The sequence below is a fragment of the Aspergillus tanneri genome (genome assembly GCF_003426965.1).
Source record: "Aspergillus tanneri strain NIH1004 chromosome Unknown AapTan_3_pilon_pilon_pilon, whole genome shotgun sequence".
Classification (NCBI taxonomy): Eukaryota; Fungi; Ascomycota; class Eurotiomycetes; order Eurotiales; family Aspergillaceae; genus Aspergillus; species Aspergillus tanneri.
Window position 1 is genome coordinate 1,067,947 of NW_022984630.1, and position 26,869 is coordinate 1,094,815.

Consider the following 26,869-nt stretch of genomic DNA (forward strand, 5'->3'; position numbering starts at 1 on the left):
GGTTGCCGTTCAGTCGGGGTTCTCACATGCTAAATATATGGAGTCCCTGAGACTTGGCCCGGTCCACTTTAGTGGGATGGGCGAACCATCGCTTCCAGAGCCTTTGGGGCTCTTTTAGTTTTGCCGGGAAAGATACGAGCCAGAGGATCGACATCAGAATGATCTACTGATGATTCCTATCCTGGTTTGCATTGCGAGCCATAATGTTTTCACATGGGGGAGCCCGTATCTGGGCTCCCAAATACTCCAAGGGCTCTCTAACTGTGCCTGTTTTTGGTCCTTGATATTTAACCATGGTCCCGACAACAATTCTCCCCGTGGGGAAGGAAAGCAATGTCCGGAAAGGGATAGATAAAGGCCATACCTCAGAAGAACAGACAAACAGAATAGAGAATTCTTATCGACAACACCATAGCAATGGCTATTGGGCCCAATCCCAAAGATTCCATGAAGTCGACCTGGCGTCGCGCTGACCGGAAGGAATGGAATCATAACCACTGGGCCATTGAGTTACTCAATGTTCATCCACTCGAACTCGACAAGGCGGTCCCTGTGCACCCCAAAGATGACAAAGTGCCCTTCATGCCTCAGTGGTCCCTTCATCGCTGGGTGCTCTTCTACGCCGCCTTCCCACTCCTTGTCCACCAGGCCTATACAGCCTACACGGGCAAGAGCGTGGGCCCATTTGCCGTCTTCAACCTCTACTTCTTCGCCTTCAACGCCACCGTCATCTACCAGGTGCACGTCCTCCGTCGTCTCGGCCACATCTACGGATTCCTCGACGGAGACCAGCACGAACGAGACGGCATCCCCGACGTCGGCATCGGCAAGGTCGTCACCTCCCTCTACAAGACCACAGGCTCCCGAATCGCCCTCGCCATTTGGCTCGCCCACGACCGTACCCAACTCCCCTCGGAGCTAAACTGGGCCTGGCTCCCGCTGGAAATCGGTCTGTACGGAATCGTCCTCGACTTCTGGTTCTACTGGTACCACCGCATCATGCACGATGTCAGCTTCCTATGGAAATTCCACCGCACTCACCATCTCACCAAACATCCCAACCCGCTCCTAGCTGCCTACGCCGACCACGAACAGGAATTCTTCGACATGGTAGGCGTCCCGTTCATGACCTACGCCAGTCTTCGTCTCATGGGCCTTCCCATGGGATTCTACGAATGGTGGGTCTGTCATCAATACGTCGCCTTCGCTGAAGTCTTCGGCCACAGCGGTCTCCGTTTGCATCTGACCGTACCGTCCACGCTCAGCTGGGTATTCCAAATCCTGGACGCTGATATCGTCATCGAAGACCATGATCTGCATCATCGGAAGGGGTGGCGCAAGAGTCATAACTACGGGAAACAGACACGTCTCTGGGATCGCATCTTCGGTACTTGTCATGAGCGTATCGAATCTGCTGCGGATAATATCGATTATGTGAATACTGCTAAGATGCCGCTTTTTTGATCCATATATTACGTATCTCTCCTGGGTCTTTTTTTTGATTCTGTTGAGATGTGAGTTTGTTGTTTGAACATATCCTTGTCCAGTACCTGTTCCAGGGAAGCTGGACTATATATATGATGCAGCGAAGAGATAATCTATGATATAAGACAAGAAAGAGAGAAGGAGGAGGAGGAGGAAGAAGAAGAAGAACAAGCCGGTACATACAAGACTGGCAATTGGTTTTAAAGACTCGCATGATGACACGAGACATGACGGGAGATGTAAATCAGTACATACATATATTCATACATGTACCCCATGCTCCTTTACTTTCAAGTCAATATTCAATAAGTAGAGTAGAGCCCGTACGTATTATATTATATTGTGGACATATCATCGCTCAAATATAGATAGATCTCTATGGAAATATTAATTTTAAGATGTCCCGAGGGCCGAGGTTATAGTAAATTGGGCATAACGAAGTTGTCAAAGTCATTTAACGAGAGAAAAGACTCATCATCCTGGAAGAGTAATTCGTGTCTATACTCAGTGCATATTGACAGGTAGAAAGCATCAGTTGCTAAACGTTCAATATGATTAAACCTAGTAAAATACGTAAATAAAACAACCCTAGAACAAAACTTCCATCTTAAAAAGATTGTAGAATGCGAATCCCCAACAACTCCAGGATGCATACAGCGCACAATATAATCAAATCTAGAATCTGTAAAGGGCCATGAGGTATCAAAGAGCTAATAGGGAATCATGACACCACTACACTTGGTATGAGTGAGGGCCAATGGAAGAAATATCGTTGCCTTCCCTGCCATAAAGATCAAACTCCCTAATAGGCTCATAGCGCTCACTATCTCATCAGATTTTATGCTGACAAACGAGAATGGATCGACGGAGCGGGACCCTTCCCATGCTATATAATTAGATAAAACATCAAGGTCATTATTCGTCTCTAAGTTGGCCCATGCAGTGTTCTTTGAACATCATAGTTTGGTCCCTTCGCGCCCACTGTCACTTAACCTGCGGGGCCGAAGCAGGCCGGCAGATGGCCCAGGCAGGTTGCTGGGACCTGGCGTCGGCCTTGAGTCATGGTCACCACTGCCACCATTGGCACGCAACCCTGTCCGTTGACCTTGGTGGAGGCGTGGGTTCATGAGCCATTGTACTTGCATTCGTATGCTACCGACGGCAGCATTAGTGTGGGCCATGTCTTCCTTGAGTCGGAGACATTCATTCATGATCGCCATGCTGGCCCGAGCATCCAGGTCGCTGATTGCACGCGATAGTTGCACGACCTCCTCTCGAAGTGACTCATGGAGTGACAACAAATACGTCGAGGCATAGGAAGAATACACGCTGGAACTATCAACCGGGGTATCGTTCGAGTGTCTCGCAGTCATCCCTGGGAATTGCCTATAAAGGTGTGCCTCAGAAGGGGGCTGGGTCTGCCCTTCCAGAATAGACCGGGTCGATTCCAGCAATGTTGAACGGATATTGGCCAATCCGTCCTCAAAGAGCTCGTTCCTTTGCTGGAGATGACGGATAGTCAGCTCCATTGAGTCGAGCCGTGAATTCTGGGCGTCGAAGTAGGGGCCCATTGTGATCAAGGGGCAACTTTGCTCGTGCACCATTAGTTCCGCACGCTTGACTTTGACGGGGCAGCCGTATCTCGACGCAGTACACGGGTGAATCGCTTCGGAACAGGCATCAATGTGTTCTCTCAATGCTTTCCGAAACACCATCGTTTGGCAGTCAGGGCATGTTGTTTTCAGGCTTGGACAAAGCTCTTTCACATGCTCCTGGGGTGCAAGATAGTAGTCATCAGTACAGAGCATAGGAGTACGCAGTCACACAACGCACCTCGTAATCCTGTTCCATGATCTCACCCTCACATCCGAAGCATTTCTGAAGTTCGTGCATGCATCGATTTTCAGGATTCAAGTCCTTCTTCCGAGATTTCTTGTCGCAGAGGGTGGCCGGGCAGTCCATAAGTTTATAGCCGCAGTATTTGTCCACATGGGACTGGACATGGCCCCTAGGAATGATTTCCTTGCAGCCTTCTGTCAGAAACGGACACTTGACACGGATATCATCGCACATGTTGCTTAGAAGTCGAGGTACGTCAAGGTACACGCCTTTGGTGGGTGTCCGGCAACTAGGGCATGTGAAGTCGTCCCGGTTGGGTCCGAAACTGGTGATGGCAGTATTGAGGCATTTCTGGCAAAAAATATGGTCGCATTGCAGGCGGACAGGGCGTATAAAGGGGCAGTGACAGATTGGACACATAAGGTGGTCGTCGTAACTGGAGACGTAATCCAACGCCCGTAGATCGACGATTTCGTAGCGGTCGCGATTTAACTCCATCGCTAGAAACTCCTCGAGATTCATCGTGAAGTAAAAACGAGCGTAAATTTCGCAGAAGGGCCAGGTTTATAAAAGGAACCTATGTACAAGCCACCAGATTCTCTATCGAATCTGTCGCAGCCCAAGAAAGGAAGGAGAGGACGGGACAGGCGCGGATCGACGAAGGGATAGAAAGATGAAACAATAGCCCCGAGAGGCACCCATGAGGATTACACAGTGGCTGAGCTGAGTCAGGAATGTAGTTGTCCGAGCGTGATCGCTGCGTGAGACGAGATGGAATGAGGATGAGGATAAGGATAGGAGGATAGGATGAGGGGAGGAGTCGAATTCACGGGACTGCGGGGAGCTCATAGCCTCAGGCCGAAAGCGCGGAAGCGGCGGTTGAACTCCGCCCGAGAACGGGCTGGGCTAGGCTGACAGACCTCCATTCATTCCACTATCATCCCTCCTTCCCTCCCTCCATCCATCCTCATCCTCCTCCTCCAGTCCGGTTCTTGATCGATCCCCGGATACTTCTCTTCTAGACAGACTCGGAGGGGCTTTTTTGCAGCATCAATCGACACCCAGGTCCCCTTGTCGTCTACTACTTAGGTAGTCCATACTTCTAGCCGCCTATCGTATCATCATTCCACAATGACGAACCCTTCTCAGCTCTTCCTCCTTGCAGATCACATCAAGCTCTCTCTCCTAGAACGGCAACGCGCGATTTCGCTAGACTTGGAGCCCAACAGTCAGGATGGAGAGATCTCACGCTCGTTGGACTCTCTTCGGGAAGGTATCGAGGGAGTGGAAGCGGAATGTTCCAGACTCGAGGATGCCGGCGACGAAGGGGCCCCTGCCATGAGAGACCAGCTAGGCCACTTGCAATCGCAATTCAGCAACCTCTCTACTCAGTTTCATGGACAAGATACCTTCAACACCTCCGCCGATCTGCAATTTACCACCATCAAGAAGTCCTCTCCCGATCTGAAACAGCCAGTTCCACAGCATCCGCCTTCCAAATCGGTTCGTTTCATGGACGCGGCGGCCGAAGAGGACGATCTGAACCGTCGCAACCTATTCCAGCCGTATCGCGACGCGCCTTCCCCCGACGGGGTGGACCAGTCAGAAATATCCAACCAGCAGATCTATGACCATCATTCTCAGGTCATGCGCGAGCAGGACGAGCAGTTGGATCGTCTAGGAGAATCCATTGGACGACAACACCAGCTCAGTATTCAGATCGGGGATGAGCTGGAAGGCCATGTTGCCCTTTTAGATGATATGGATGGCCATGTGGAGAGACATCAAAGCCGATTGAACGGAGCGAGGCGGAGACTCGACAAGATCCGGAGAAGTGCCGGCGATAACTGGAGTATGATGACCATTATTGGGCTGATTATTGTCCTGGTTATCTTGATTGTCCTTTTGAAGTGATTCTAGCGGCGGGAATGTATAGATCACATTTCTTGTTATGTCAGGGGCTTGCGGAAGTGCAAATATAGGTCCTTCGGAGGCGCATGCGGCGTTTGTTTCATCTTCAAACTTGACGGAGTTCCCTATTCGCCATGTTACTTGTTTCTACGGAGTTCGGTGTGCCCATTATACCTATAACCACTTGCCTTGATAAATCGAGCCATTATTTAACCGAACTTTTGTCCTAGATGACAATAAATGCGTCCACAACATCATGAAAACTCACAGATCCGCTACACCCAAGAAGCAAAAAAAAAAAAAAAAAAAAAAAAGCCCCTTCGGAATCTGCAAAAAAACCATCAGCAACCGCGCAAACACAACGCCTATTGAGACTTCTTTCCATTTTTATTAAGCAAGTCCTTCGTCTGTTTCTGCATATTTGCAAAGTCATTCCCATCGTCCAGATCGCCACGGTCTGCCTTGACCTACATGAATCATCATCAGCACCCAGTAGAGGACCAGCTCACATTCTTTTCCGAATGTCCGACTCCCTCTCAACTGCAGGTAATTTCACAATCTCAACTTACCGAAGCTTCACTGTTGCTAGCGAGTTCCTGCTTCCACTTGGCTTTTCCTTCCTTGCTGTGCTTCAATTGTTCTTGCTTCTCCCTCTCGTAGATATTGGCCAGGTCTTCGCGGTCTACATTGATGATTAGTTTCTGGCTTCGTCTAAATCCAATAGAGAATATGATAGTTAGAAACGAACTATGGTCTGATTCTTTGAGTGTCTGACGAACGGAGCACGTATGGAAGGGAGAGATAGTGGTGATGTAGGCTGGTCGAAGAACCACACGAGGTTTCATTGATGAGCGGACGCGGGTAAGGAAAGACATGATGGACTCTGCCTCTGTCTCTGAGCCAACTGACTGGGACGGATTTCGAAGTCGAAATGTATATGACCAGGTAGTAAATAGATGGGGTTGAAAGTAACTGAGTGGACGGAGGTTAAGGCAAGCAAATAAGTACAGTACAAAACACACAGGATTAAATGAATGCTGAGACCAGCATTTCATGCCCTTAAATAAAACAGCTGCAATAAGTAAAGTGTAAGACGACTTTTAAAACGTCGATGAATTCGATGTCTCTCTGGTAATGCCCGTCTCGTCACAGGTGACGTCATAGGTGGTCAGCGAATCCACTCGTCGTTCCTTCCTCCCTGGATGCATAAACAGTTGCTTGGGTGGGGAAGAATTCGTAATCCAAGGACTAACTGGGATGGGGAGACTTATTTATTCTTTACTGCTCTTATTTGGGTAGTTTGACTGTGTTTCGAGGCCGTGGAAGGTTGAAATTGCTTGGGTTGTTTGCCGAAATGAACGATATCAAACGTTATAATTTCCTTCGCTTTTCCATCGCCCTAGGATATCTATAATGGGTTTTAAATGATCTTGAAGATATTTTTTTTCTATTAAATTGCTGTTTTTGGTCAATGTCTATGTAGTAGGTAAATTCATCTATATCCGCTATGTCCGGTGAAGTGGAAACGCCAACCCGGCGTTTACATCTGCAACAATGCCCAATCCAAAGCACATAGGTAGAGAGATCAGTAGATACACAGCTCGAATCTGGTTAGGCAATCTGTAGACCTAGGTCCTCAGCTGCCTGCTCCCATGGTAAGGGATGTGACCGAGTAGAGCCAGCTATCGATATGTATACTATGTCAAGAAACCAGGTAAAATGTTAAATATTGAAGTGGTTAACATTCAGGTTGTATCCAATGCTAATCTCAACTATTTATAGGGAATCCCTGCGTAGTGCAGAAGCATATGCCATATAGACAAAGGAAACCAGAGAAATGTCAGAGTGCCCAATAGGAGAATGGAAACAAAAGATCATACACAACATTATACTCTCCGAGAGGCCCCAGGAGCAAAACAGTCAAAACACCCGAACGAATCAACGTGGGAACAAAACGAATTTAAACCGCAAAATGGTCTATTTGTCTCGCCTTGGGTGAGAGACAAAGTTAAGAACTCCACATCCACTCCGTGGATCTATTTTCACAGCCGCTGTCCAGAAGCAACAAGCATAGAATATCACCCATCTCCAATCCATATACACGAACAGAAAGAAAAGAAAAGAGCTGTAAAGACACATGTGCGAAGTAGAACTTAAAACAGACCAAACAAGCGTCCCGAACTGCCCAACAGAGCCCAATCAATGCAGACGTTTATCGTTTCCACCTTTCTAGATCCCTGAAAAGCGTAAAAAAGATTCAACCCACCCAAAAATTAACCAGATAAAAAAATATCAAGGATATATGGTAAAGCCGCCAAATCACACCTAAAAGCAACTCCAGTTCACAGATGCGCGCCCAGATGGCAATCCGCCGCGCTTTCTATACACCATCGCGGCCAATAACCTAAAGGCCACAGAAATAAGTAATTTTCTTTTTTCCCTAACCGAATGATAAAGAATAAGGTATCGTTTGGAAATGTGAAATGCAAAACTCGATCGCAGGCGCCGTCGCTCGCAGAAAGTCGAAAGCATCAGTCTAGATAAATGTGCTGAAGGTCGTCATTGGAGGAAGGTGTATATACAGAGAAATTCCCGGGCTAACCTTTTGCATCCCTTGCTAGGGAAGCAAAAGACAGGCCGGTTTTGTTCGTAAAGGATGCGATAGCCGTGTGGATAGGAAAACAGACGCAAAATAATTAAAATCAGCGGTTAGGGAACCCGATGATGCAGAAACTGAACGAATTGGAGAAGGTGTCATGGGCGCAAGCCCTTCGGATAGTGAGATGGTGACTTGTGCAGGCGCACTTCTCACCACCGACGCTGAGCATTCTGCATCGAGCCCGGCGAAATTGACGTGGGCGGGCTTGTCAAGGTCATCCCGGTGTTAGGATTGATGATAGGGATGACCTTGCGGGTGCGAACCGCTGATGGCTGTTGGAAGTTCACGTGACTAAGATTACCCGTAACCCCTGAATGAACATACGATTTGCTGGAAGCTGGAGAAAGGGAGATAGACGGAGTGACCTGCTGCACAGGCTGGATTTGATGCTGAAGAGGAGACGAGTCCGGAGAGCCGCTGGAGAGAGAGGAGCGATCCGAGGAAGCTGAGTGAATTGAGTGCAGCTGCAAGACCGAGGCCAAACGTTAATACAAAGTCCTACCATCCTCATCGGCCTCAATCTAGCACGACGGAGGTTGGGCGAGGGGACTCGAGGTCCGAGCGTGAGAACCTACATCGTCTTCCGTGAGGAGGCCAGGGCAGAACTCCAAGTCATCGTCCAGGTCAAAGGACCGTCCAGCTTCAAATCTGGCGCGGAAAGCGGTGACGGCAGGGGCCTCAGCGAGCTCCCTCATACTCTTCACACCGCGGAACTGGCGTTGAGTATTTTGTGCAGCCATTTTAGGACCTCGTCGAGAGCGGCCGCCGTGGTGGTTACTTGAGGCTGGCATAGGTGCGGCGGCCCCATGATGCTGCTGCTGCTGCTGAGTGTAAAAGTATGTCGACATGTTGAATAGTCGTGGAAAGCAATAACGAAGAAGACAATGGTCGTTATATCGTTGGTGAACTCCAGGCTAATGTTGACACAAAAACGAAGGACCCGCACGCTGGAATCCTGAGCAGCAGAGGGGGTTTTGAAAGGAAAACAGTATGAAATGACAAGCGGTCAGTTGGAATGTAGGACTGTGAAGAAGACAAAGAGCACAGATGAAATTAAGAATGACAGGGGAGTAAAAATGATATTGACGAAGGAAGAATATGGAAAGAAAAGCAGTGAGAACGAGAGGGTCGGTTCGAATTTGTGCTTAGTGGTTGTGGGATGGGGAATCTTCGATCGAAGGCGGGACAAGAAGTTGAAAAAGAAGGCCATGAGCAAAAGAAAAAGAGCCCGGAGTGGACGGAGGCGAGAGCAAGAGGGGCTGCAGGGTAGGTAGTCTGCTGGGGCTGAGCGAATGCGAGTCGGTGGATCTCCGCAAGGGCAGTACCATACGGTACCGCCATGCCCTCCTTCTTATGGTAATTTGAGTCAACCGCTACCATCCTTGTATTGTAACATTCGAAATAACCCGGTCCGGGCTCTCCTGCGCTAAAGTGGTCACGCACCAGTTTTAGGGCAGGATGAAGATCCAACCAGAACCCCCATCTGCAAACGGGGAGTGGCAAGATTGTTTCGTATCAGCCAATAAAGAACCATGATAAAAGCTGTGAGTGGGGCTGTAACAGCCACCCTGCTTCAGTCCAATGAAAGCGTCCCAGAACGGCTCGAGGCGGTTAGTGGGCGACTAGGGTGACGTCGTAAGTTTCAGACTAATCTATCTTGAGCGAAAGACCTACACCAACTTTTGATATCAAAGACCTAGGCATTCCCGATTAGTGTTGGTGGCTGTAGACTAGGGCCTAGCAGGCTTCTTAAGGCTGTATGTACCCCGTAAGGTCCCTGTAGGCCTCCTCTGTAGGATACTACCACACAGGTGGTATGATAATTGTGTTAGGTCGTTGTATGATGCATATGGCAATTGACTATGACTAGGGGTACTACATAGAGGATACAGGTATTAGGGATAGTGGATCTACAATATTTATGAAGGTCTTGGGAACGAATACGGAGTAGCTACTCCGGCGTAGGTGAGTGATGACGAAAGGAGTCATCATTGGCACCACCATTCCAGTTTGCCCACTATCAGTCCTCTCAATTATATATGACTCCCCATGCCTAGGGGGTAGCACATCGGAGAGCAACATGTTCTATGGCATGAATTGAGGTACTAATCTACCTAGTATTAAGGCACCTACCATCGAGTTCCTCAAAAGAAGAGGAATGTGGCTCTCCATTTCCGAAGACTGGCATGCGCTGGCAAGTTGAAGGTAAACACACCATGACAGGTGCAGGAAATGATTTGCAACGACGGTGGCTGGCCCCACACTCAGGGGAGCATCATTGGCCATACCCATTCTCGGTACCTTTCCCTTGAACCGTGCCACTTGGTCTCCGAAGGAGCACCAGGAGGATCCTTGTTCCCCAACCATCCACGATGGTGCACTGTGATTTGACTAAGGCAAATAACAAATACATAATATTCATAGTTGGCGAATCCTGCCACTACCAAGGGTGGATCCATGACTCCGTGCGGTCTGCGGCTTCGACAGTTTTCCAAAATATAAATAAAAATAGGTAACTTACCAACAGCCTTAGTACGCAGCACCTAAATGTGGCTACTGTTAGCTACGGCGTATGGGGTATAATATGCAAAATCTATGTATATAGATGACATGTATTATTCTCAAGTAGGGCTAGCTTATGTACACATTTCCTTCGAAAATACAGATACATGTCGGGCACCAAGAATAGTTATCTGCTCTCGCGATAATCACTGATGCAAGATTGAAGAGGACCGCAATTTTCTGCCACTTGTGGTCTCCGACGTCCGGATCTTGAAACAAAACAGACTTAGAAGTTGATACGAGGCGCTAAAAAAAAAACAAAAAATGAAGGCCTAAGGGCACGGTATGCATGAACATCCATATGCAGCTAGGATATTCCCTCCACTGTCAGGCTCTAGACCCATTTTTACCATCCCGTTCCAACACGATCGTTATGGTTGACGATCCTTGACCTGGTCTCTGATTTTTACTTAAATAAGTGTGCCACTTGGCTGGTCCAGGTCTATCTATGTATTAAATCTAAACCTTAGATGTTAGCGTTCCTTCCTACGCCTTCACCGCTCAAAGGAGCGATACCATAAATTCTAATAGGAAATTGAGTTTGTTCGATTAAAAAAAAAAAAAGAAAAAAAAAGAAAAGAAAAGAAAAGAAAAGATAGAGGGAGAAAGAGAAGGACAAATTAATGCATAGGGGACACGTTAGAGCAAGTTGACTGAATACGCAAATGTCAGCAAGCAATGTTTGGACAAATTAGGGCATATCAAAAGTAGGCGGCTAGGCGATGGGCTATACGAGAATCTACCATTTAGAAGGTCCCCATGTCAAACATTTATTAAAGGAAATAGACCAATATTCACAAGGAGAAACGTTAAATGCCAAACGTGGCTCTAGAGCTCATGGATTTGGGGTCAAACGTGGGTGAAAAGTGTAGACTGCAGACACTTGACCCCTACTCGGTAGAAGGGACAAAGCAACAACAAGAGCCAATCATCAATTATCCGGCGTGCATCCACAATCGGAGAATCCGGTGCAAGATTGACGAATGTTAAAACCCACCTGCAAGTGGTGGATCTCAAGAAGTACCCTCACCTGGGGAGCGCCTACATACATAATAAGTCTTACATATTGTCAACCCTGTTTAATTGGATGCATCCTTGACCCGTGGATGTCAGCATGGGCGCTTGCTGATAGATCTTGTGTTTCAGACCCTTGCTTCGGCGCATGTATGTACATACAAACAATGCCCCTGGGTAGGGATCTAGCCCCTCCTTGGTAGCCCGTAGTTACTCCGGCATGACAACAGCCTGCTACGAAAGTGGGAGGATCTCAACTATAAGAAAGCAAACAAGGGTAACTTTACCATCAACATCTTATTTTGGGGAACAGCAAAAAAAAAAAAAAAAAAACAAAAAGGTCCTGTGATAGATCTTCTAGTACACACAAAAGCGCGTATATCACGAGCGGGATGCCGCCGACAGTGTGCCCCTGTCCTTATCTGAAATCCTGCTGGTATTCTCTCGGTCCAGCATGCTTGACTCGAACAGTTTCGCCTACTCACTTGATACCAAGGCAATCATACCTTTAGTGACACAATCGTTAGTCTTGTTCCACGAAGGAGAGTAGCACAGATCATGGGGCATCAGGCTTGGTTTGATAGTCGTTATCTGTTTTGTAGTATGGAGAATAGGATCCACCTAAAAACTCCGACGAACTTCAAGCAGTGCTCATGGATTAGACTCATTTCAGTACTGTAATTGTTGACCCGAATGTTACTCTCTATGGCAAGACTCGGTAGATATGCTCACTGCCAAGGACTGCACTGCAAGTCCACCTCAAATGTGCATCGAGAACCTAGCATACTTACAAATGTGACATGCTGAAATCGAGCCCGTATGCAACCGAAATTTTTGATTCAACGTTATGCATACAATGTGAACTGCCTATATGCATTCGGCTCTCCGTAGAGCCATTGATCCACAGCGGCCAAAGGGAAATTGGCTGAGCAATAAACTCCGTTGGGGAGAACAACAAAAAACGGTCCCCTACTCTGCAATAATGGACCCGAAAGCCCCAATATAACCCTATTTATCCAAGTTCCTGCTTTTGATCATCCGCCCCAGGAGTTCTTTACAATGCTTTTCGCTGTATTGCTCCCAAACCTCGTATAATGACACTAGCTCCTGGGTACATTCGACGACGGCCCGGATATCAACTTCGCTCTCAGCCAGCCAGGAAATAAGTTTCTGAATTCGAGGAGGTGGGCCATTGCCGTTTTTATCCCCTAATGCGGCAAGAATATTCATACCCCCATCTCGCATTGCCGAAGCTATAGGAGCTGCAGATCCATGGAAGCTTGTTTGGCTCGGCTTGAATACAACGGCGACGATAATGGCCATGACTGCAATAACGTGGGGCGGATAAAGTAGTGGCAAGTCTGTTAAGTAATGGTCGTTGATTACCGACCATGCAAGGGCAACCTCGTCCGAAGTAAGTGACAACTCAGGTTGCAATTCTGATAATATTCGGTACGGATGATGAACAATGAGCTGCGAATTCATCTCTGAAATTAGAGTGAATTCACATTCCCCGAGTTTGGATACATCCGGAGCAATGAATTCTGCTTTGGGCATTAGGAGCAATGAGAAAGAAGGCATAGAGCAGGTCATACCTGGCCAGAAATTTCGAGCCTCCGCCACAACAAATCGGATATGTTGAGGACATTCCTCCATTTTACACGCGAGATAAAATGCCGTGGTCACGACGAGGTAAGGATTGGTGTGCCTTATCTCGTTCTTGGTGTAGAATCTCTTGATGTAGACTTGAGCTGTTGCAAGTGCTTGCTGCCTAGTGGACATTCTCTTCCCGAGTTTAATGAGTTCTGCTGGGTATTCAGCTCTCGAGACTTTCTGCAAATCACCACGGCCACCATATCTTACGTTGGCTGAAGTAGATATTCAGCAACCTTTGGTCTGGCAAAGGAAATTGTGAATGTGCAGCCCTGTCTCTCTCCTTGAAACCTTCACGGACTTCAGTGAGCCTCTCCCTAGTAAACAGCCAATGCCGTCTCTGCGTCGATGCCCAGTAATTGGCCGCCATAGTCGAATTTTTGTTGCGAGAAGCAAAGGTTGTGTGAAACTTCCCGGTCCTCAGCATTTCAAGTTGACCGGGCTGACATTGCGAGGGTCCGCTATGATAATCATGTGACAGTAGAGATGCAACTATATATTGACGGGTTCGTTATCTGTACAGCGGCCACTGTCATCAGTATTTATCAAGATTTACCCCTCCTACACCCTAGAGGGACACAGGAATTGAGGGAGGCTAAGCTAATGTCTTGAATGTACATGGCCTCTTCCACATCAGGCGGCATACTGGGGCAGGTGACTTGGGGCCTTCCTGAACAGGCATAGTAGGGCTGGGCCCTGGGTCCCGTGAAGCCGGGCCGGAGTCCAGTTTTTTTCCGGCGGAATGTCGTAAGAGAAGCAAATCATTGCGGCTGGATTTCTCATGGCTACTACGGCTACTGTTTGCCATGACCGCGGAACTGCTGCGATCCTTTCATTAAGTCATCCATCACAATCCAGCCTGTGAATTCGATGCCCAACATATCCTCACTGCTAGATCTTCCCTGTTGTGACAGGGGTATCAATTCTGATCCCCAAACCCGGTGACGGCCCCTCTGTGGAATTATGTCGGGTGGCCGATAAAAAAAAAAAAAAAAAAAACATAGTAATTGAATATGGCACCTGACGAGTCGAAAAATGAACGTGACTTAAGAGTTGCGAAATTATGGGAGAAACTGGGTGTCCCTAGAGATGGTCGCTTGGATTTTAATGGTTTAAAGAAGGGTCTGAAGAAGATTGACCACCGTGAGCATGACCTTCATCTGTTGATCCCGTGCCTTCCCTGCTGTGCGGCCGACTGACCCAATTACTCCTGATTCCCCCTATCAATGTACAGCTCTCAAAAATGCAGATTGTATGCTACAGAATATTATGAAAACGGTCGATACCAATGGCGATGGGTATATTGATTACTTTGGTAAGATCACAAGTTTCTGGTCATGACTTTGTTTCCCAGAGTGACTGGCTATAATGCCGGTTTTTTTACAAGCCTAATAGTTACCAGAATTCCGGGCCTTTGTCGACCATACAGAGAATGGACTGTGGCAGCTTTTCCAGAGCATTGATCGTAATCATAACGGAGAAATCGACAAGAACGAGCTAAGGACCGCGTTTGCCAATGCGGAGGTAACAGTATCGAAAGCTAAATTGGACGAGTTCTTTGCGGATATTGATACGAATAATGACGGTGTCATTTCTTATGCGGAATGGAGGTATATAGGCTGTTTTCCTTTTTGGGTAGGAACTTGCTGATCAGGACTAATGACCTCGATTTCAGGAATTTTCTTCTTTTTCTGCCTGCCTACTCGTCCTCCGATCTGCACGCTATCCTGTCATATTATACGGCCACGGGAAATCTAAACCCGGAAGGAGATGTCCACATCAATGATCTACAGGGTTTAGGTACAGACCACTCGTTTCCTAGCCGTTATATCTTGGCCATCAAAAACCTTTTGTACTATATTTTCCCAGTGCATGCTTTGGCAACTATTATCCCGTCAACGCATGCGGAAGCCGGCGGGATACCCAGTGCCGGCGCTGCATTTGACAATGATTCTGTATCCTTAGACGGTGACTTCGACTTGGAGTGGCTGCCTATACCTAGGACCGTCGCCATGTGGATGTCCTTCAGATATTATGAACGGAAGTTGACAGAAAGCACTCCTCAATTAGGTTATTTTCTTGCAGGCGGAATTGCCGGCGCCGTATCAAGAACAGCCACAGCCCCCTTGGACCGACTCAAAGTCTATCTCATTGCGCAAACTGGCGTTAAGACCGCTGCTGTCTGTGCTGTAAAGGATGGAGCTCCGATACGAGCAGCAGGAACAGCATCTAAAACACTTGTTGACGCGGTTAAGGAGCTGTGGCGTGCTGGGGGAGTGCGGAGTCTGTTCGCAGGTTTGTCTTCTTGGCCATAATGCAACGCGTTTGTATTAACGGCGAAAGGGAACGGCTTGAACGTCTTGAAAGTTATGCCCGAATCAGCGATCAAATTCGGAGCATATGAGGTCAGTTTGCCTTTGGCCAATTGGCTTATTGAGAAAGTGTTAATTTAAAGCATGTATAGTCCGCTAAGCGCTTTTTTGCCCGCATGGAAGGCCACGGCGATCCAAAGCGCCTTAAGCCAACATCACAGTTTTTGTCCGGAGGATGTGGTGGAATGGTGGCTCAGTATGTCGTGTCGATAATTCAAACTTGATTACAATCTAACGATGCAGATGTTTCGTCTATCCTCTTGATACTCTGAAATTGTGAGTGCCAAAACAAGCAAGGTTCTTTTTGGTTTGGTACATTAGAAACTTATGGTATCTTCAGTCGAATGCAGTGCGAAACGGTCGAAGGTGGCCTAAAAGGCAACCAACTTATCGTGGCCACAGCCCGAAAGGTTATGAATAAAAATGGCCTGCTTGGATTCTTTCGTGGCCTGCCTCTGGGCCTTATTGGCATGTTTCCATATGCCGCCATCGATCTGACTACTTTCGAATACCTGAAGCGTGCTCTTCTTGCCCGCAAGGCTCGTATTCACCACTGCCATGAAGATGACATCCCTCTTAACAATTTCGCCACTGGCGCCATTGGTGCGATTAGCGGAGGATTGAGTGCTTCTGTTGTCTACCCGCTTAACGTTCTCCGGACTAGATTACAGGCTCAAGGCACAATTCTCCATCCTGCGACGTATACGGGCATTGGTGATGTCGCTCGCAAGACTATCCAGGTTGAAGGCATTCGTGGATTTTACAAAGGGATTACACCTAATTTGCTCAAGGTTGCGCCTGCGGTTTCTATCAGCTACATCGTATATGAGAACTCCAAACGAATACTTGGTTTAAAATAAAGCCTAGAAATGGTTCCCGGGATTGAGTATAACCAACCGGTCTTGAGGCTTGTTTGATTTGAAGCACTCATTTTCACCATGTTTTCGCTACGTCTTCATCCGATTTTATTGAATTTTTCTTTTTATTTCTTTGTTTAGAATATTTTGTCAAGATACCCTCGAAGCCAACAACCTCATTTGGTGCCGTTATCTTTTTGGATGGGAAGCAATAGTTTTTTCTTTGCTTGCTATCTTTCGATAGCGGATTTCCTTTTTTTCCTCCTGGTCCTCCTTTCCTCATCCAATCTTCTAATGGCTTCCTTGTTTTGAGTTCGTCTTGTTTTCTGGGATCAACACCACCGACCTTAGACCATTTTGTATGGAATGGTTGTCTAAACCGACCTCTTTTAGCATGGCATGGCGTCGTGCGGTAAAGCATACTATGTATGGAGTTGGCTTTTCTGTTCTTTATCTGTCTCATTTGTTTACGGGATTGGAGAACTTTTTTTGTCTAACTGTATCTAAGAATTCTGCTTCACAGCTTCCACAGCAATATAATAGGGCAGTGGGGATATATATATACATTGAGCTACCTCACAGGTATTATTGCTCTGCATTTATTATTGTGCATATCCGGGGACATTGTTGCCCCATATCACTAAAAGACCACTATTTGTGCAAAGGAATAAGCCAAATAAAAATAAAAATAAGTACAAAGTGTTTGACTACAACACATGTGGCCAAGATCCTCAACGGTTATTTCTTACTCGTAGCAGCAACCCTGACCTCCTCCTCTTTAGGAAGAATATCCGGCACCGGGCCAACAGGGGTAATGCTGAGCGGGTTCACCTGCTTATGGCTCTTGGTGTAGTGTTTCTTGATATGTTCGAAATTCGTTGTCTCGCGAAAAGCCGGCACATCCCAGTAGAGATTACGCAACCACCGATGCAGTGCCGGATATCCCGAGCGAATGTCACGAATATTACATTTGAAGTGCTGCACGTAGACCGGATCAAATCGGACAATGGTGGTAAACAGTCGAATATCCGCCTCTGTGATAGACGAACCAAAATAGAAAGACGAACCCGAGTTCTGCGCGGCAGCTAGATGGGCTTCGATCTTATCGAGCGACTCGAAGAGCGTCGTCACGGCATTCTCGTAGGCTTCTTGAGTAGTTGCAAACCCGGACTTGTAGACGCCGTTGTTAACCTCATTGTAGGTCCATTCGTTCGTGGCGTCGATCTCGGAGCGAAGCGCGCGTGGGAAGAGATCAACCTGTTTGTATTCTTCGGGGAGTAGGTCGTCGAATTCATAGTACAACATGCGGATGATTTCGGCGCTCTGTTGTCTCGTCAAACGTTAGATAATTGTTCACCGGATCTGAGCTGATGAATAGAAATGGGGCAAACAAGTTGTATGTGCCGAATGGATTAACTAAGGCTGGTTGATAGTGGTTTACGCACCTCGTTGCTCACGATCCGCTCAGTCTTCTTATCATACAGAACAGGCACGGTAAACCTGCCCGTGTATTCTGGATCATTGGCAAAATAGATTTCGCGAAGATGTGTATACTGCGGATGTAGTGGGTCCGGGGTTGTATTTTCCCCGTGTACTGCCTCATCTGGAGTTGCAAAGCGCCAGCCTACAACATACAAATGTTAGCAATCCCAATTTTCCCAGCTTCATAAGCTATAAAATAAGCAAGCCACCAGACCTTTCTCTCCTAGATGCCAATGCACCGAAGTAAATGAGATCATATCTTCGAGCCCTTTCAGCTTGCGCGTGATCAATGTCCGGTGTGCTGCGGGATTGGTTAGCTTAGGAATCTAACTACAGAGAAGGTCTGCTTCTATTTCTTTCTTTCTTTTGGAGAGAGAATAACTAACCCCATGGACAAGCATAGGAAATATAGAGGTGATATCTGTCCTTCTCTGGGGGAAATTGGGCACCTGGTTCTCTGGATATCCAATTCCGGAACATGGATGGTTGGCGCTTGAATTCCCCCGACTTGTCGTTCGGGAGAACCCAATCAGTGATCTTGCTGGGGCTTCCGGTCTAGAATTCAGTCAGTACGCGATACATTCCGTATGGGACAGGAAAGCCTACAGCCATAGTGCGAGTTAGAGAGAGATATCGTGAGATTCTGCCGGTTGCAGCGTTAGGGAGCCCCGCGGTGGCCCTGAGAGGCAATATATGCTGCGATGTCTGTTGGAGACGGTGTAGAGAGGGAAACATGGAGGACAATGAACGATGGGCAGACTGCAGAGCGCAGGGAATAAATAGGGAGGCTGCGCCGATGACATCAGCCCCTGCTTACGGGATGCTCACGTCACCGCTGACAAAGCCATTTGTACAAGTTCATTCCAAGAGAAGAAAAGCAACGCAATCATATATCAGTGGCGTCTACGGTTTTAAATAGTCTGCAAAAAAAAAGGAAGAGAAAAAGGCACGAAGAGTCCCGCAACATTGTCTAGCTGCACAAACCCCAGTTTACTTCCTCAGCTTCACCATTACATATGGGATCTCGACATCCTCCTCTGTTTGATCCTCCGCAGTCACTTCGAAAATGATGTTCTTTTGGTGATCTGGCACAGGCTTCTTGCTGATGTGTTCTACCAACTTGCTCATTCTGTATAGTCGAGGATTAGTCGATCAACTGTTAGATAGGGGAAGGGATAATGGGGGTTACGTACGGCAGAGGAAGGCGATCCTTCACCTTCGCAGGAGGATAGAAGCTCGCGTAGAGTAGACTCACTCCGGAGCTAACCATGCTAATTTCTAAACCGAGATCCGAGAAGTGCTTCAGGAAGTCCTTCAGCGGGATATCATCTACCTCAAAGCGGTCCCAAAGTTGATCAATGGTCGCTTCTCCCTGCTTGCCTACGTATTTGCCCTTGGGGCTGGCAATAGGCTCACTGAACCCAACGAATGGCAGTGCAAGGTTCACAAAACCGTTCTTGTATTGCTCGATGTTATCTTTGCCGTCGATGATTTTGAACAGTTCCAAGGCAACCAGCCCCGTGACCAGCGCGGTCGTTGTAGCAATAGCAGGAATGATCTTGCCTGCAATAAACTTCGTCTTGTGGCGATCCGCTTGGGGGATATCGTAGTTGTCGGCGCGAAGGTTACTGGCTGCAGTAATAAAGTCAATGTGATGATTGGTATCATCGTCCTTTTCAAACTCGACTGGGCTCAGGCGGAACCCGGCCAGCGACTTCGGTGAGGGCAAAGAGTCCATCAAACTCTGGATTTCTGCGTTGTCATCGAACGACCCCGAAGGCTGGGCATTCGGGTCAGGGTCGTTCTCGTTGGCCTGAATCTTCACACCGGACTTCGGTGTGAACTCAGGGATGATCATGTTATCAACGACCTTCCGGTAGAGCTCCTTGTCCACGCCGGGGTTCTTGATGCCATAGTTGAAAGCGTGCAGGTTCGCTGCGGCGACGACAAACCCAAGGTGGGTGGGGTTTGAGCCATCGAACTTCAAAGGCGTAGGGGCCCGCTTAGGTCCAGACCAGAATAGCTGGCCCGAAGAGGTTTTCGAGTCCCGCGGGAAGTTATAGAGCAACTGTTGGATAGCATTGTTATACTGGGCCTCGAATTGATGACGAGCCCAGACGATACAGTCATCAAAGGTCAGCGGCTTGTCGGCGACCAAGAAATCATGCAACTGCTCCAGGGTTTGTTTCTCATTGCCAGCTTGCTTAAGAGTCTGCTCGATATAGTTCGGCTGGGATAGGTACATGTTGACAGCTTCTGGGGGTCCGACGAAGTAGGTTTGGAAGAGATCCCTAGCCCAAGCAATTGTATGTTCGATTCGGTTGGGGAAGCTCTTCAATGTGCACATCGGGAAAGACTTCTCTGGAGGATCTTGGGAGCTCGAGTATGATTCAGTGATATGGGGAAGGACAACCTGAGTGTTGCCCTTGGTACCAAGAGTGCCGCTCTCCAAGAGAGGCTTTCGGAAGAAAACACAACGGCGATCGACGTAGGTTCTGGCATCGACATTATCCAGAGCATTCGTAACTCCGTCCAACCCTTCCCAGAAATTCTCATTGAAAATGTGTTCCGTATCTGGTCCAACGCGGTCGCGCATCGTGACGATCTTGCCCTTTAGTTCAGGGTTCATGGCCTCAACCGCAGCAGAGGCACACTCACTCTTGAGCTTACCGACGTCTTTTGAGCGGAACAGAAACTGTCTGTTGAGATTACTTTTCTCAATCTGGTCCATATCAGTGACAAAAATCTTGCCCTTGGGACCCGTTCCCAAGCCCATCATGGCCCAGTTCTTTAGGGTCTCACATCCAATGGCTCCAGCACCAACAAGAAATTGGGTGACGTTCGAGATCTTCTCCTGGAACTCCTTTCCAAAGACGGCGATTTGGCCATCATAGCGGGTACCAAGAGGTTGGCAGCTCTCTTCGGACCTGGTAATTGAGGTGGGAAGCGACTCCAAAGAGTCCAAGTAAAGCCATTGACGAACAGGGCTGAATTTTCCAGAAACAGCTTTCAGTACTTCCTGTGCTGCGATACCACCAAAGAATGCAGCCAACGGGTTGAGGTCACCGCGCGCTTGGTAGCTGAGTTCCTTGATGAGTTTTTCGTCCAGCTCCACCTTATCTTCTTGGCTCGAGGCGAGGTCATTGGCGACCTTAAGAACTTCTTGAGCATCGCTCTCATTATGAGGGCGGGGAAGCTGGCCCTCGTGGGCATCCGTGAACTTGTGGAGCGCTTGAACGCCGATATGTAGCTGCTGTGGCCGGTCAAACTTGGCGAAGTCCGACACCATAAGCTCGGGTTTCTTGAGCTGCTCATCGAGTGGCTGGAAGTCAACGAACTTGGGCATCTTGACTTGCGTAAAGAGACCACCTTCCTTATACGTCCCGAGACCAGAGACATCACCAATGGAGAAGGTGTAAGGACCCTTAACAGTGACTTTGCGAGGATCGGAGTCGTTCAAACCCTCCATACCCTTAACTTCGGTGAATGTCACAAAATCGCCATCTTCAAGTCCATGACGAGTTTCATCTAGAGCGGAAACCAAGCCTTCCTCATCAATTCCGGCCACAATTCCACTCACAGGCTCCTCGCCCGTAGCGTCCCCAATGGTGAAATTCTTGCCAAAGTCATTGAAGAGATATCCAAATAGACCAAAGGTGTCCGCGATGGTCAAATAGATGCCATTCTTATGGCAAAAGTCCGCAATCGCGAGCTGTTCTTTCAACGGTGTGAGCGTGAGGACCACTGCCTGATAGCATTTCAACTGCTGGAGGTCGTTCACAATACTACCACCCTCATGGACTGTGACTGGAACGTATGAATTCAGTTCCGCAACTCTCGGGGCGGTAACCTCAGCACGCGGTTTACCGACATCTTGGGGTTGAAGGAAGAACTGAGAGGAGAGATCGGCGATGGCTACGGGAGCAGGATCGTACAACGTAAGGGACTTAACACCGGCGAGAGCAATGTTTTTGGCTACAAAAAATTAGCTAACAATATCCGCGGAGCAGAAGCGGCGGCGGAACTCACCGATCTCCACACCCAGACCCTTCAATCCAACAACGAGAACGTTGGAGGATCCCATACGCTTCATAGCCTCGTGACCAAGCACGTACCTAAATAGCAAGGACCGAACATCAGTATAGCTCGAAACTTTATATCAGACCAAGGAAGAAGACCCACAGCTGTCGACTGTATAAAGACTCGTCGATTTCCCCTTGCTTGATCATTTCCACTGTTTCCTGGGGGGTATCCACCTGCATCTTGTTGTCCTACAGTGTGTCAGAAAACTGAAGTCTGCCAACATGAGTTCCGATAGGGAGGATAATTAAACATACTGTCATGATCTTTTTTTCCGGTCGAATGGTCGTTTTGTCCCCAGACGCTCTCCGCTTTCCCAGCTTCGTAGCGTCACGAACGGGAAGTTCCGAAGGAATCGTGAAAGACGATGCAATGAAAGCCTTGCCACCAAGCAAGACTTTCCAACAGTAGGTGGGTTACAACTCCAAATACAACCGCAGGAGGGGTAGAAGCGGTCAAGTAGTTACCGAAAGGTGAGTGGTGGCGGTACTGTATAGAGGCTTCTTGAGGAAGAATGTACGTATATGTGCAAATAAGAGAGGTTTCCCACAAGAGGTTCCTAGTGTGATGAAGAAAGTGGCAGAAGTAGGGAGAGCAAACACTTATAATCAACTAGTCGGCGACGTAAGAGGTACAAGCTGTCGTCGCTGACTCAGCGCACGAGTGGTGATTGGCCACAGCCCCGCGAGTACCCCAAAAGGGTTTCGTCCACCGCCAAAGAATGACGGGCAATGATGGCGATGACGGAGGCCCAGAGTACCAGACACCATGCATGCAATGGCATATTGATGGCCCTGGAATGCACAAGGGAAGCTGACCCATCACTTCACTGACCTCGACTGCACTGCGCTGGAGAGCACTGAGCTCCCTTTTCTCTACGTGTTCCTCCTTATCCAACGCGACGCGTTGTGAAACGGATTTACATGTGTCGATACGAGCTTCTTGGTCGCGGTTTCTTGTATTGGCAGCGCCAAAAGTCAAGAGTGGATATAGATCTGTCATCTAGGTTGGTACTGCGGACGAGTCTGCCATGTTCCTTGGTCAGTTGCGGTATTGTGGTGACTAGCTGACTTCCTTTAGAGAGTTCCAGCCAGAATGCTCCACGAGGTCCTCCTCTCCCTATCAGGCCAACCGTCGCCACTTTTCAACCCCTCAGCCGAGGAGGGTGCCGTCGCTGAAGATGCTTTTCCTCTCCTGTCTCCTCCGGAGAAAGCCCTCCTCAGGCCCCTTGCCCGTCTGAGCCGCCTTCATCCTCGACTGCGGGCTCACACGGCTCTAATCTCTTCCTCCCATTCCTCTGTCATTTGTCGTGCTGTATCTACGGCAATTAGCGCCCAGCACCTTGGCGGGTTTCAAAAGAAAATACTGGAAGTTGAAAAGGCAATCCTAGTTGACGATAGCGGGTATGTGGGTGGGTACGGAATCGTGCCTTTATCCACCATCGTTGGGGAGTTCTCTCCGTGGGTACGGAGGTTAGAGTGGCTCTGGGAGGTAGCTCGGTTTATTTGGCCCGATCAAAAAGCAGCCAAAAAACATCGATGTACAGGCGCATCGTTGATCGACTACCTTCGGGCAGAATCGCAGACTGGCTATGTTGACATCGAGGAAATGGCATTGAATCTGGTTCGCGCAGCAGAAACCGCCTGGATGAGACAACTGTCAACATGGCTATTATATGGGAATCTTCCTGTGCTTGGGAAGGATGATTTCTTCGTCCAAGAAGATAATACAAGCGACGACAAGCACTCTTCAAATATGGTAAACTTTGTTTTACATGCAGGCTTACTGCCAAAATTTGTTTCCCCACATACGGCGTCGTCTATCCTATTCATCGGGAAGACATTGAACCTAATCAGAGCCAAGCGGGGTGCTTCCACCGCGGGTTCCCCAACTAGGCTTGCGACGACACCAGTTACTCTTCACGGGGACCATATCGAGCATCTTGCTGCGTTAGAATCGCCGATATCAACTTCAAAACTATCCGCAGCAGTCGATTCCATTCGCCTATCACTGTCGCAGAGCACTTTTTCTAAGCTCCTACCCCTCCAGAAGATCCTTGAAATTCTCTCTGTACTCCACGATTTTCTTCTATTAAGACGGGGCGAATTCGCGACCGCTCTTGTCTCACAAGCTGATGTCCGGCTGCATGATAGGCGTCGCAAACCCGAGTTCCTTGGCCCCCAGGATCGACCCACTGGAGTTCTTCAAGGCCTTGCTATCAAGGAAGGTGATGTAATGGCTGCTTTATCACAGACCTGGGCCGAGTTACATTCACTCCAGAACGAAGAAGACCCCCAGGATGACGAATTGGAGCTTGCTAGGGATCTTCTACGGTTGTCCGTCAGCAACACAAGGGACAATGGAGCCATAGGGTCATCTTCAGGTACCACAGAGCCTGAGCAAGTAACAGGTATCTCGAGTATTTCCTTCGACGGCCTACTTTTCCCAGTCCCGACATCTCTTTCAGTACAGGTATGCCCGCCCCTTGACCTGTTCCTCTCCGTATCCGACATCTCCACATACTCTAAGATGCACTCTTATCTTCTGGGGATCCGGCGTGCTCAAATACACCTTGGCGACCTGTGGAAGCACACTTTCCTACGAAAGAACTATCCTTCCCCATGGGGTCCTCCGCGGAGCAGCACTCCTTTCGGCCAAAATAAGCTCAAAATGGGTCGGGAGAGAGACAACGCGCGAATTCGTCAGATGAGGCCTATCTGGGCAACAAGCAGCGCTTCGCTCTTTGTGTTGTCTGAGATCGGGAGTTTCTTCCAGGGAGAAGTCATAAATGGTTCCTGGCAACACTTCTTGGAGTGGATCAAACAGGGACCGACCTCGCCCTCTTTATTCCTTGGCCCCCGGCCCGGGACTGCGTCATCATCCAAAAATGCCGATGCAGGGGTCCCAGGAAAGATCGCCGAAACTGGCTTCGAGGGTGCCAGTCAACCTGCGATCCAACGACATGACCCTGAAACACTGACACTTGCACATCGGCGATACATTTTCTCATTGGTACAGTCTCTCTTCTTGACGGACATCCCATTTACGAAAGCCCTGAGGTTGTTGCTTACAGGTGTCGACCACTTCATTGAACTTGTAGTACGCCTGGAAGGCATTCAACGGAACATGGATCTGGAGACGGATGAAGGCGTGGTGGACGCTCTGGTGGACTACGCTAGGGAAGAGAGGGAAATATGGCAAGCGTTGGGCACTGCACGCAGTCGAGTTGATGCAGAAATTAAGAATGTCGTGGCACGACTCCGAGATATCGACGACAGCCGATCAGGGGAAGGACAGAAGATGTTTGATGTAGCCAAGTCACAAAATGGACACTGGCCAGCCCCTCGGCAGAATTACACCGGTGCCGAGTCCACGGTTTGCCATTACGTGCCGCGGAAAGCCGCCGGTGTCGACCAACTACTTATGAAGCTGGACTTTGGGAACGCAAATGGGAGCATCTGACCTGCAGCCTCTGCACGCGTTGGATTTATCTATGATGGGATTTAATAACTGGGATGGGCTCTGTTCCCCGGGAGCATTGAGGAGGCTACTTTGCTTTGAACAAGGGCGCCTGGGCCAACCCCTACCATGAGAAACGACCCGGATGACCAATGGAAACGGTATTTGCCAATGTATGTATGAATGTACGCTTAGCATGGGTTTACAGCATAGAATGAATGCTTCGTATAGAATCACGAGATCTGATCACATGGTGTAGTCTATTCAAATAGGCGTTCATTCCATGGAAAGAAGCTGGATTCTGCTCAAATGGCATTCCAGAAATCTCCCGGAAAACATCCCCGGATGAGGGGAATTCCTACCTCCCCACGGTTAACTATTTTTACATTCGGTTGATAAGCTTATGAAGTGTCCCACCCAAGAACTAGCAAGCTTGGCTGTTGCGTAACATTCTCCGCAAATGAGGAATGCTCGCGGCCAACCATTAAAATACTGAGGAAACAAAGGGTAGATTGATTGAGGGATCGGGAACATCTTCCCCAAACAGGTCATCCCATTTGATGGGATTACTGTACCTCGATATCACGAGGATTTTGACGGTTTATGGAATCGGAGATTAATAGAAAAATCTCTGAAGAGGCACATGACTCAGGCTCTCAGGGTTACCTAAACGGGTAACCCGATGGTGATCCACAGTCAAAAGGATAGCTTAATCTCCCTGGGGGATATGGTTGGACGGTCTTGGCTCTGATTTGTCGGAGTTGCATTCTTTCTATTTTTATTTTAGTACAGGACGATTCAGCATCGGGACCGCGAAGGGAATTAAGGCTGAATGAATGTGCCGCGAGATGAGATGCTAATTGGAGAGAAGACTGAAGGACCCCAGAATCGCGGAGGTGGGTTTGCGGAATCGTTCTCCCATATGGCATGCCCGGACCTTAGGTAGTGTCTCTAACTAATCTCTATCCGTCCATCCTTATCGGCTGTCTATGGCATTCTCGGGATGTCATTTTCGGAAGCTACCTTTACCAAGTCGCAAAAGTACGGCCCTTTTTGTGGGGAAAGGGGTAGCCAGCTGTAAGGGCATCCTCCCTTTCCTTGAAAATGTGGAGAGGGGTAGGTAGAAAAATTAAAAAAAAAAAAAAAATGAGAGAAGGGAAGTCACAAACAATCGCTTACTCCAGCCATTGATATTGACCTCATCCGGTGGGTATTCCATCATCTGTCATCCCCGTTGCTATATTAAACATCAAGCGTGGGGGTAATATGGGGCAGAGAGAAATCTAGAAGGAATCAAGGATAGATGACCTCCAGAAGATTGGTCCTAGCTGCAAGGATGAACCGAGATCAACCTCTTCCTGCAGGATTGTTTAGTGTTCTCCATCCTGGAAAGGGCGGATTACACCACCACTCGCGATGCCGAGACCGTCATTGGCGGAAGTGCATTCCAAGGCTTCCGAAGCTTTACCAGAGCTCCATTCTTACGCGTCGTCAAT

General features: G+C 48.3%; 9 protein-coding genes across 9 annotated transcripts; 4 read left to right on the plus strand and 5 right to left on the minus strand.

Moving 5' to 3' along the window:
* Positions 1-417: 417 nt before the first annotated feature.
* On the plus strand, positions 418-1,464 carry ATNIH1004_004145 (sterol desaturase family protein; the record flags this gene model as incomplete). Its single annotated transcript, XM_033568816.1, has 1 exon — positions 418-1,464. The coding sequence occupies one exon, from the start codon at positions 418-420 to the stop codon at positions 1,462-1,464; it is 1,047 nt and encodes a 348-aa protein (XP_033427622.1).
* A 977-nt stretch (positions 1,465-2,441) lies between these two features.
* On the minus strand, positions 2,442-3,846 carry ATNIH1004_004146 (putative TRAF-like signal transducer; the record flags this gene model as incomplete). Its single annotated transcript, XM_033568817.1, has 2 exons — positions 2,442-3,257; positions 3,319-3,846. 2 exons carry the CDS (start codon positions 3,844-3,846, stop codon positions 2,442-2,444), a joined length of 1,344 nt encoding a protein of 447 aa, XP_033427623.1.
* Positions 3,847-4,455: 609 nt separating this feature from the next.
* ATNIH1004_004147 (syntaxin family protein) lies at positions 4,456-5,238 on the plus strand (the record flags this gene model as incomplete). The annotated part of the gene is made up of 1 exon (XM_033568818.1): positions 4,456-5,238. One exon carries the CDS (start codon positions 4,456-4,458, stop codon positions 5,236-5,238), a length of 783 nt encoding a protein of 260 aa, XP_033427624.1.
* Positions 5,239-5,600: 362 nt separating this feature from the next.
* ATNIH1004_004148 (uncharacterized protein) lies at positions 5,601-6,110 on the minus strand (the record flags this gene model as incomplete). Its single annotated transcript, XM_033568819.1, has 3 exons — positions 5,601-5,702; positions 5,805-5,917; positions 5,984-6,110. 3 exons carry the CDS (start codon positions 6,108-6,110, stop codon positions 5,601-5,603), a joined length of 342 nt encoding a protein of 113 aa, XP_033427625.1.
* A 1,933-nt stretch (positions 6,111-8,043) lies between these two features.
* ATNIH1004_004149 (DUF4452 domain-containing protein) lies at positions 8,044-8,742 on the minus strand (the record flags this gene model as incomplete). The annotated part of the gene is made up of 3 exons (XM_033568820.1): positions 8,044-8,339; positions 8,397-8,415; positions 8,470-8,742. 3 exons carry the CDS (start codon positions 8,740-8,742, stop codon positions 8,044-8,046), a joined length of 588 nt encoding a protein of 195 aa, XP_033427626.1.
* A 3,736-nt stretch (positions 8,743-12,478) lies between these two features.
* Positions 12,479-13,493, minus strand: ssn8 (cyclin-dependent protein serine/threonine kinase regulator SSN8; the record flags this gene model as incomplete). The annotated part of the gene is made up of 3 exons (XM_033568821.1): positions 12,479-13,014; positions 13,066-13,275; positions 13,334-13,493. 3 exons carry the CDS (start codon positions 13,491-13,493, stop codon positions 12,479-12,481), a joined length of 906 nt encoding a protein of 301 aa, XP_033427627.1.
* Positions 13,494-14,136: 643 nt separating this feature from the next.
* Positions 14,137-16,355, plus strand: ATNIH1004_004151 (calcium-binding mitochondrial carrier protein; the record flags this gene model as incomplete). Its single annotated transcript, XM_033568822.1, has 8 exons — positions 14,137-14,266; positions 14,358-14,438; positions 14,526-14,733; positions 14,799-15,418; positions 15,467-15,528; positions 15,588-15,691; positions 15,739-15,771; positions 15,836-16,355. 8 exons carry the CDS (start codon positions 14,137-14,139, stop codon positions 16,353-16,355), a joined length of 1,758 nt encoding a protein of 585 aa, XP_033427628.1.
* A 735-nt stretch (positions 16,356-17,090) lies between these two features.
* On the minus strand, positions 17,091-22,916 carry ubaA (E1 ubiquitin-activating protein ubaA; the record flags this gene model as incomplete). Its single annotated transcript, XM_033568823.1, has 10 exons — positions 17,091-17,675; positions 17,798-17,976; positions 18,049-18,135; positions 18,221-18,389; positions 18,843-18,963; positions 19,028-21,809; positions 21,864-21,949; positions 22,017-22,105; positions 22,172-22,294; positions 22,749-22,916. The coding sequence occupies 10 exons, from the start codon at positions 22,914-22,916 to the stop codon at positions 17,091-17,093; spliced, it is 4,389 nt and encodes a 1,462-aa protein (XP_033427629.1).
* Positions 22,917-23,009: 93 nt separating this feature from the next.
* Positions 23,010-25,376, plus strand: ATNIH1004_004153 (putative gamma-tubulin complex component GCP4; the record flags this gene model as incomplete). Its single annotated transcript, XM_033568824.1, has 1 exon — positions 23,010-25,376. The coding sequence occupies one exon, from the start codon at positions 23,010-23,012 to the stop codon at positions 25,374-25,376; it is 2,367 nt and encodes a 788-aa protein (XP_033427630.1).
* Between the last annotated feature and the right edge of the window lie 1,493 nt (positions 25,377-26,869).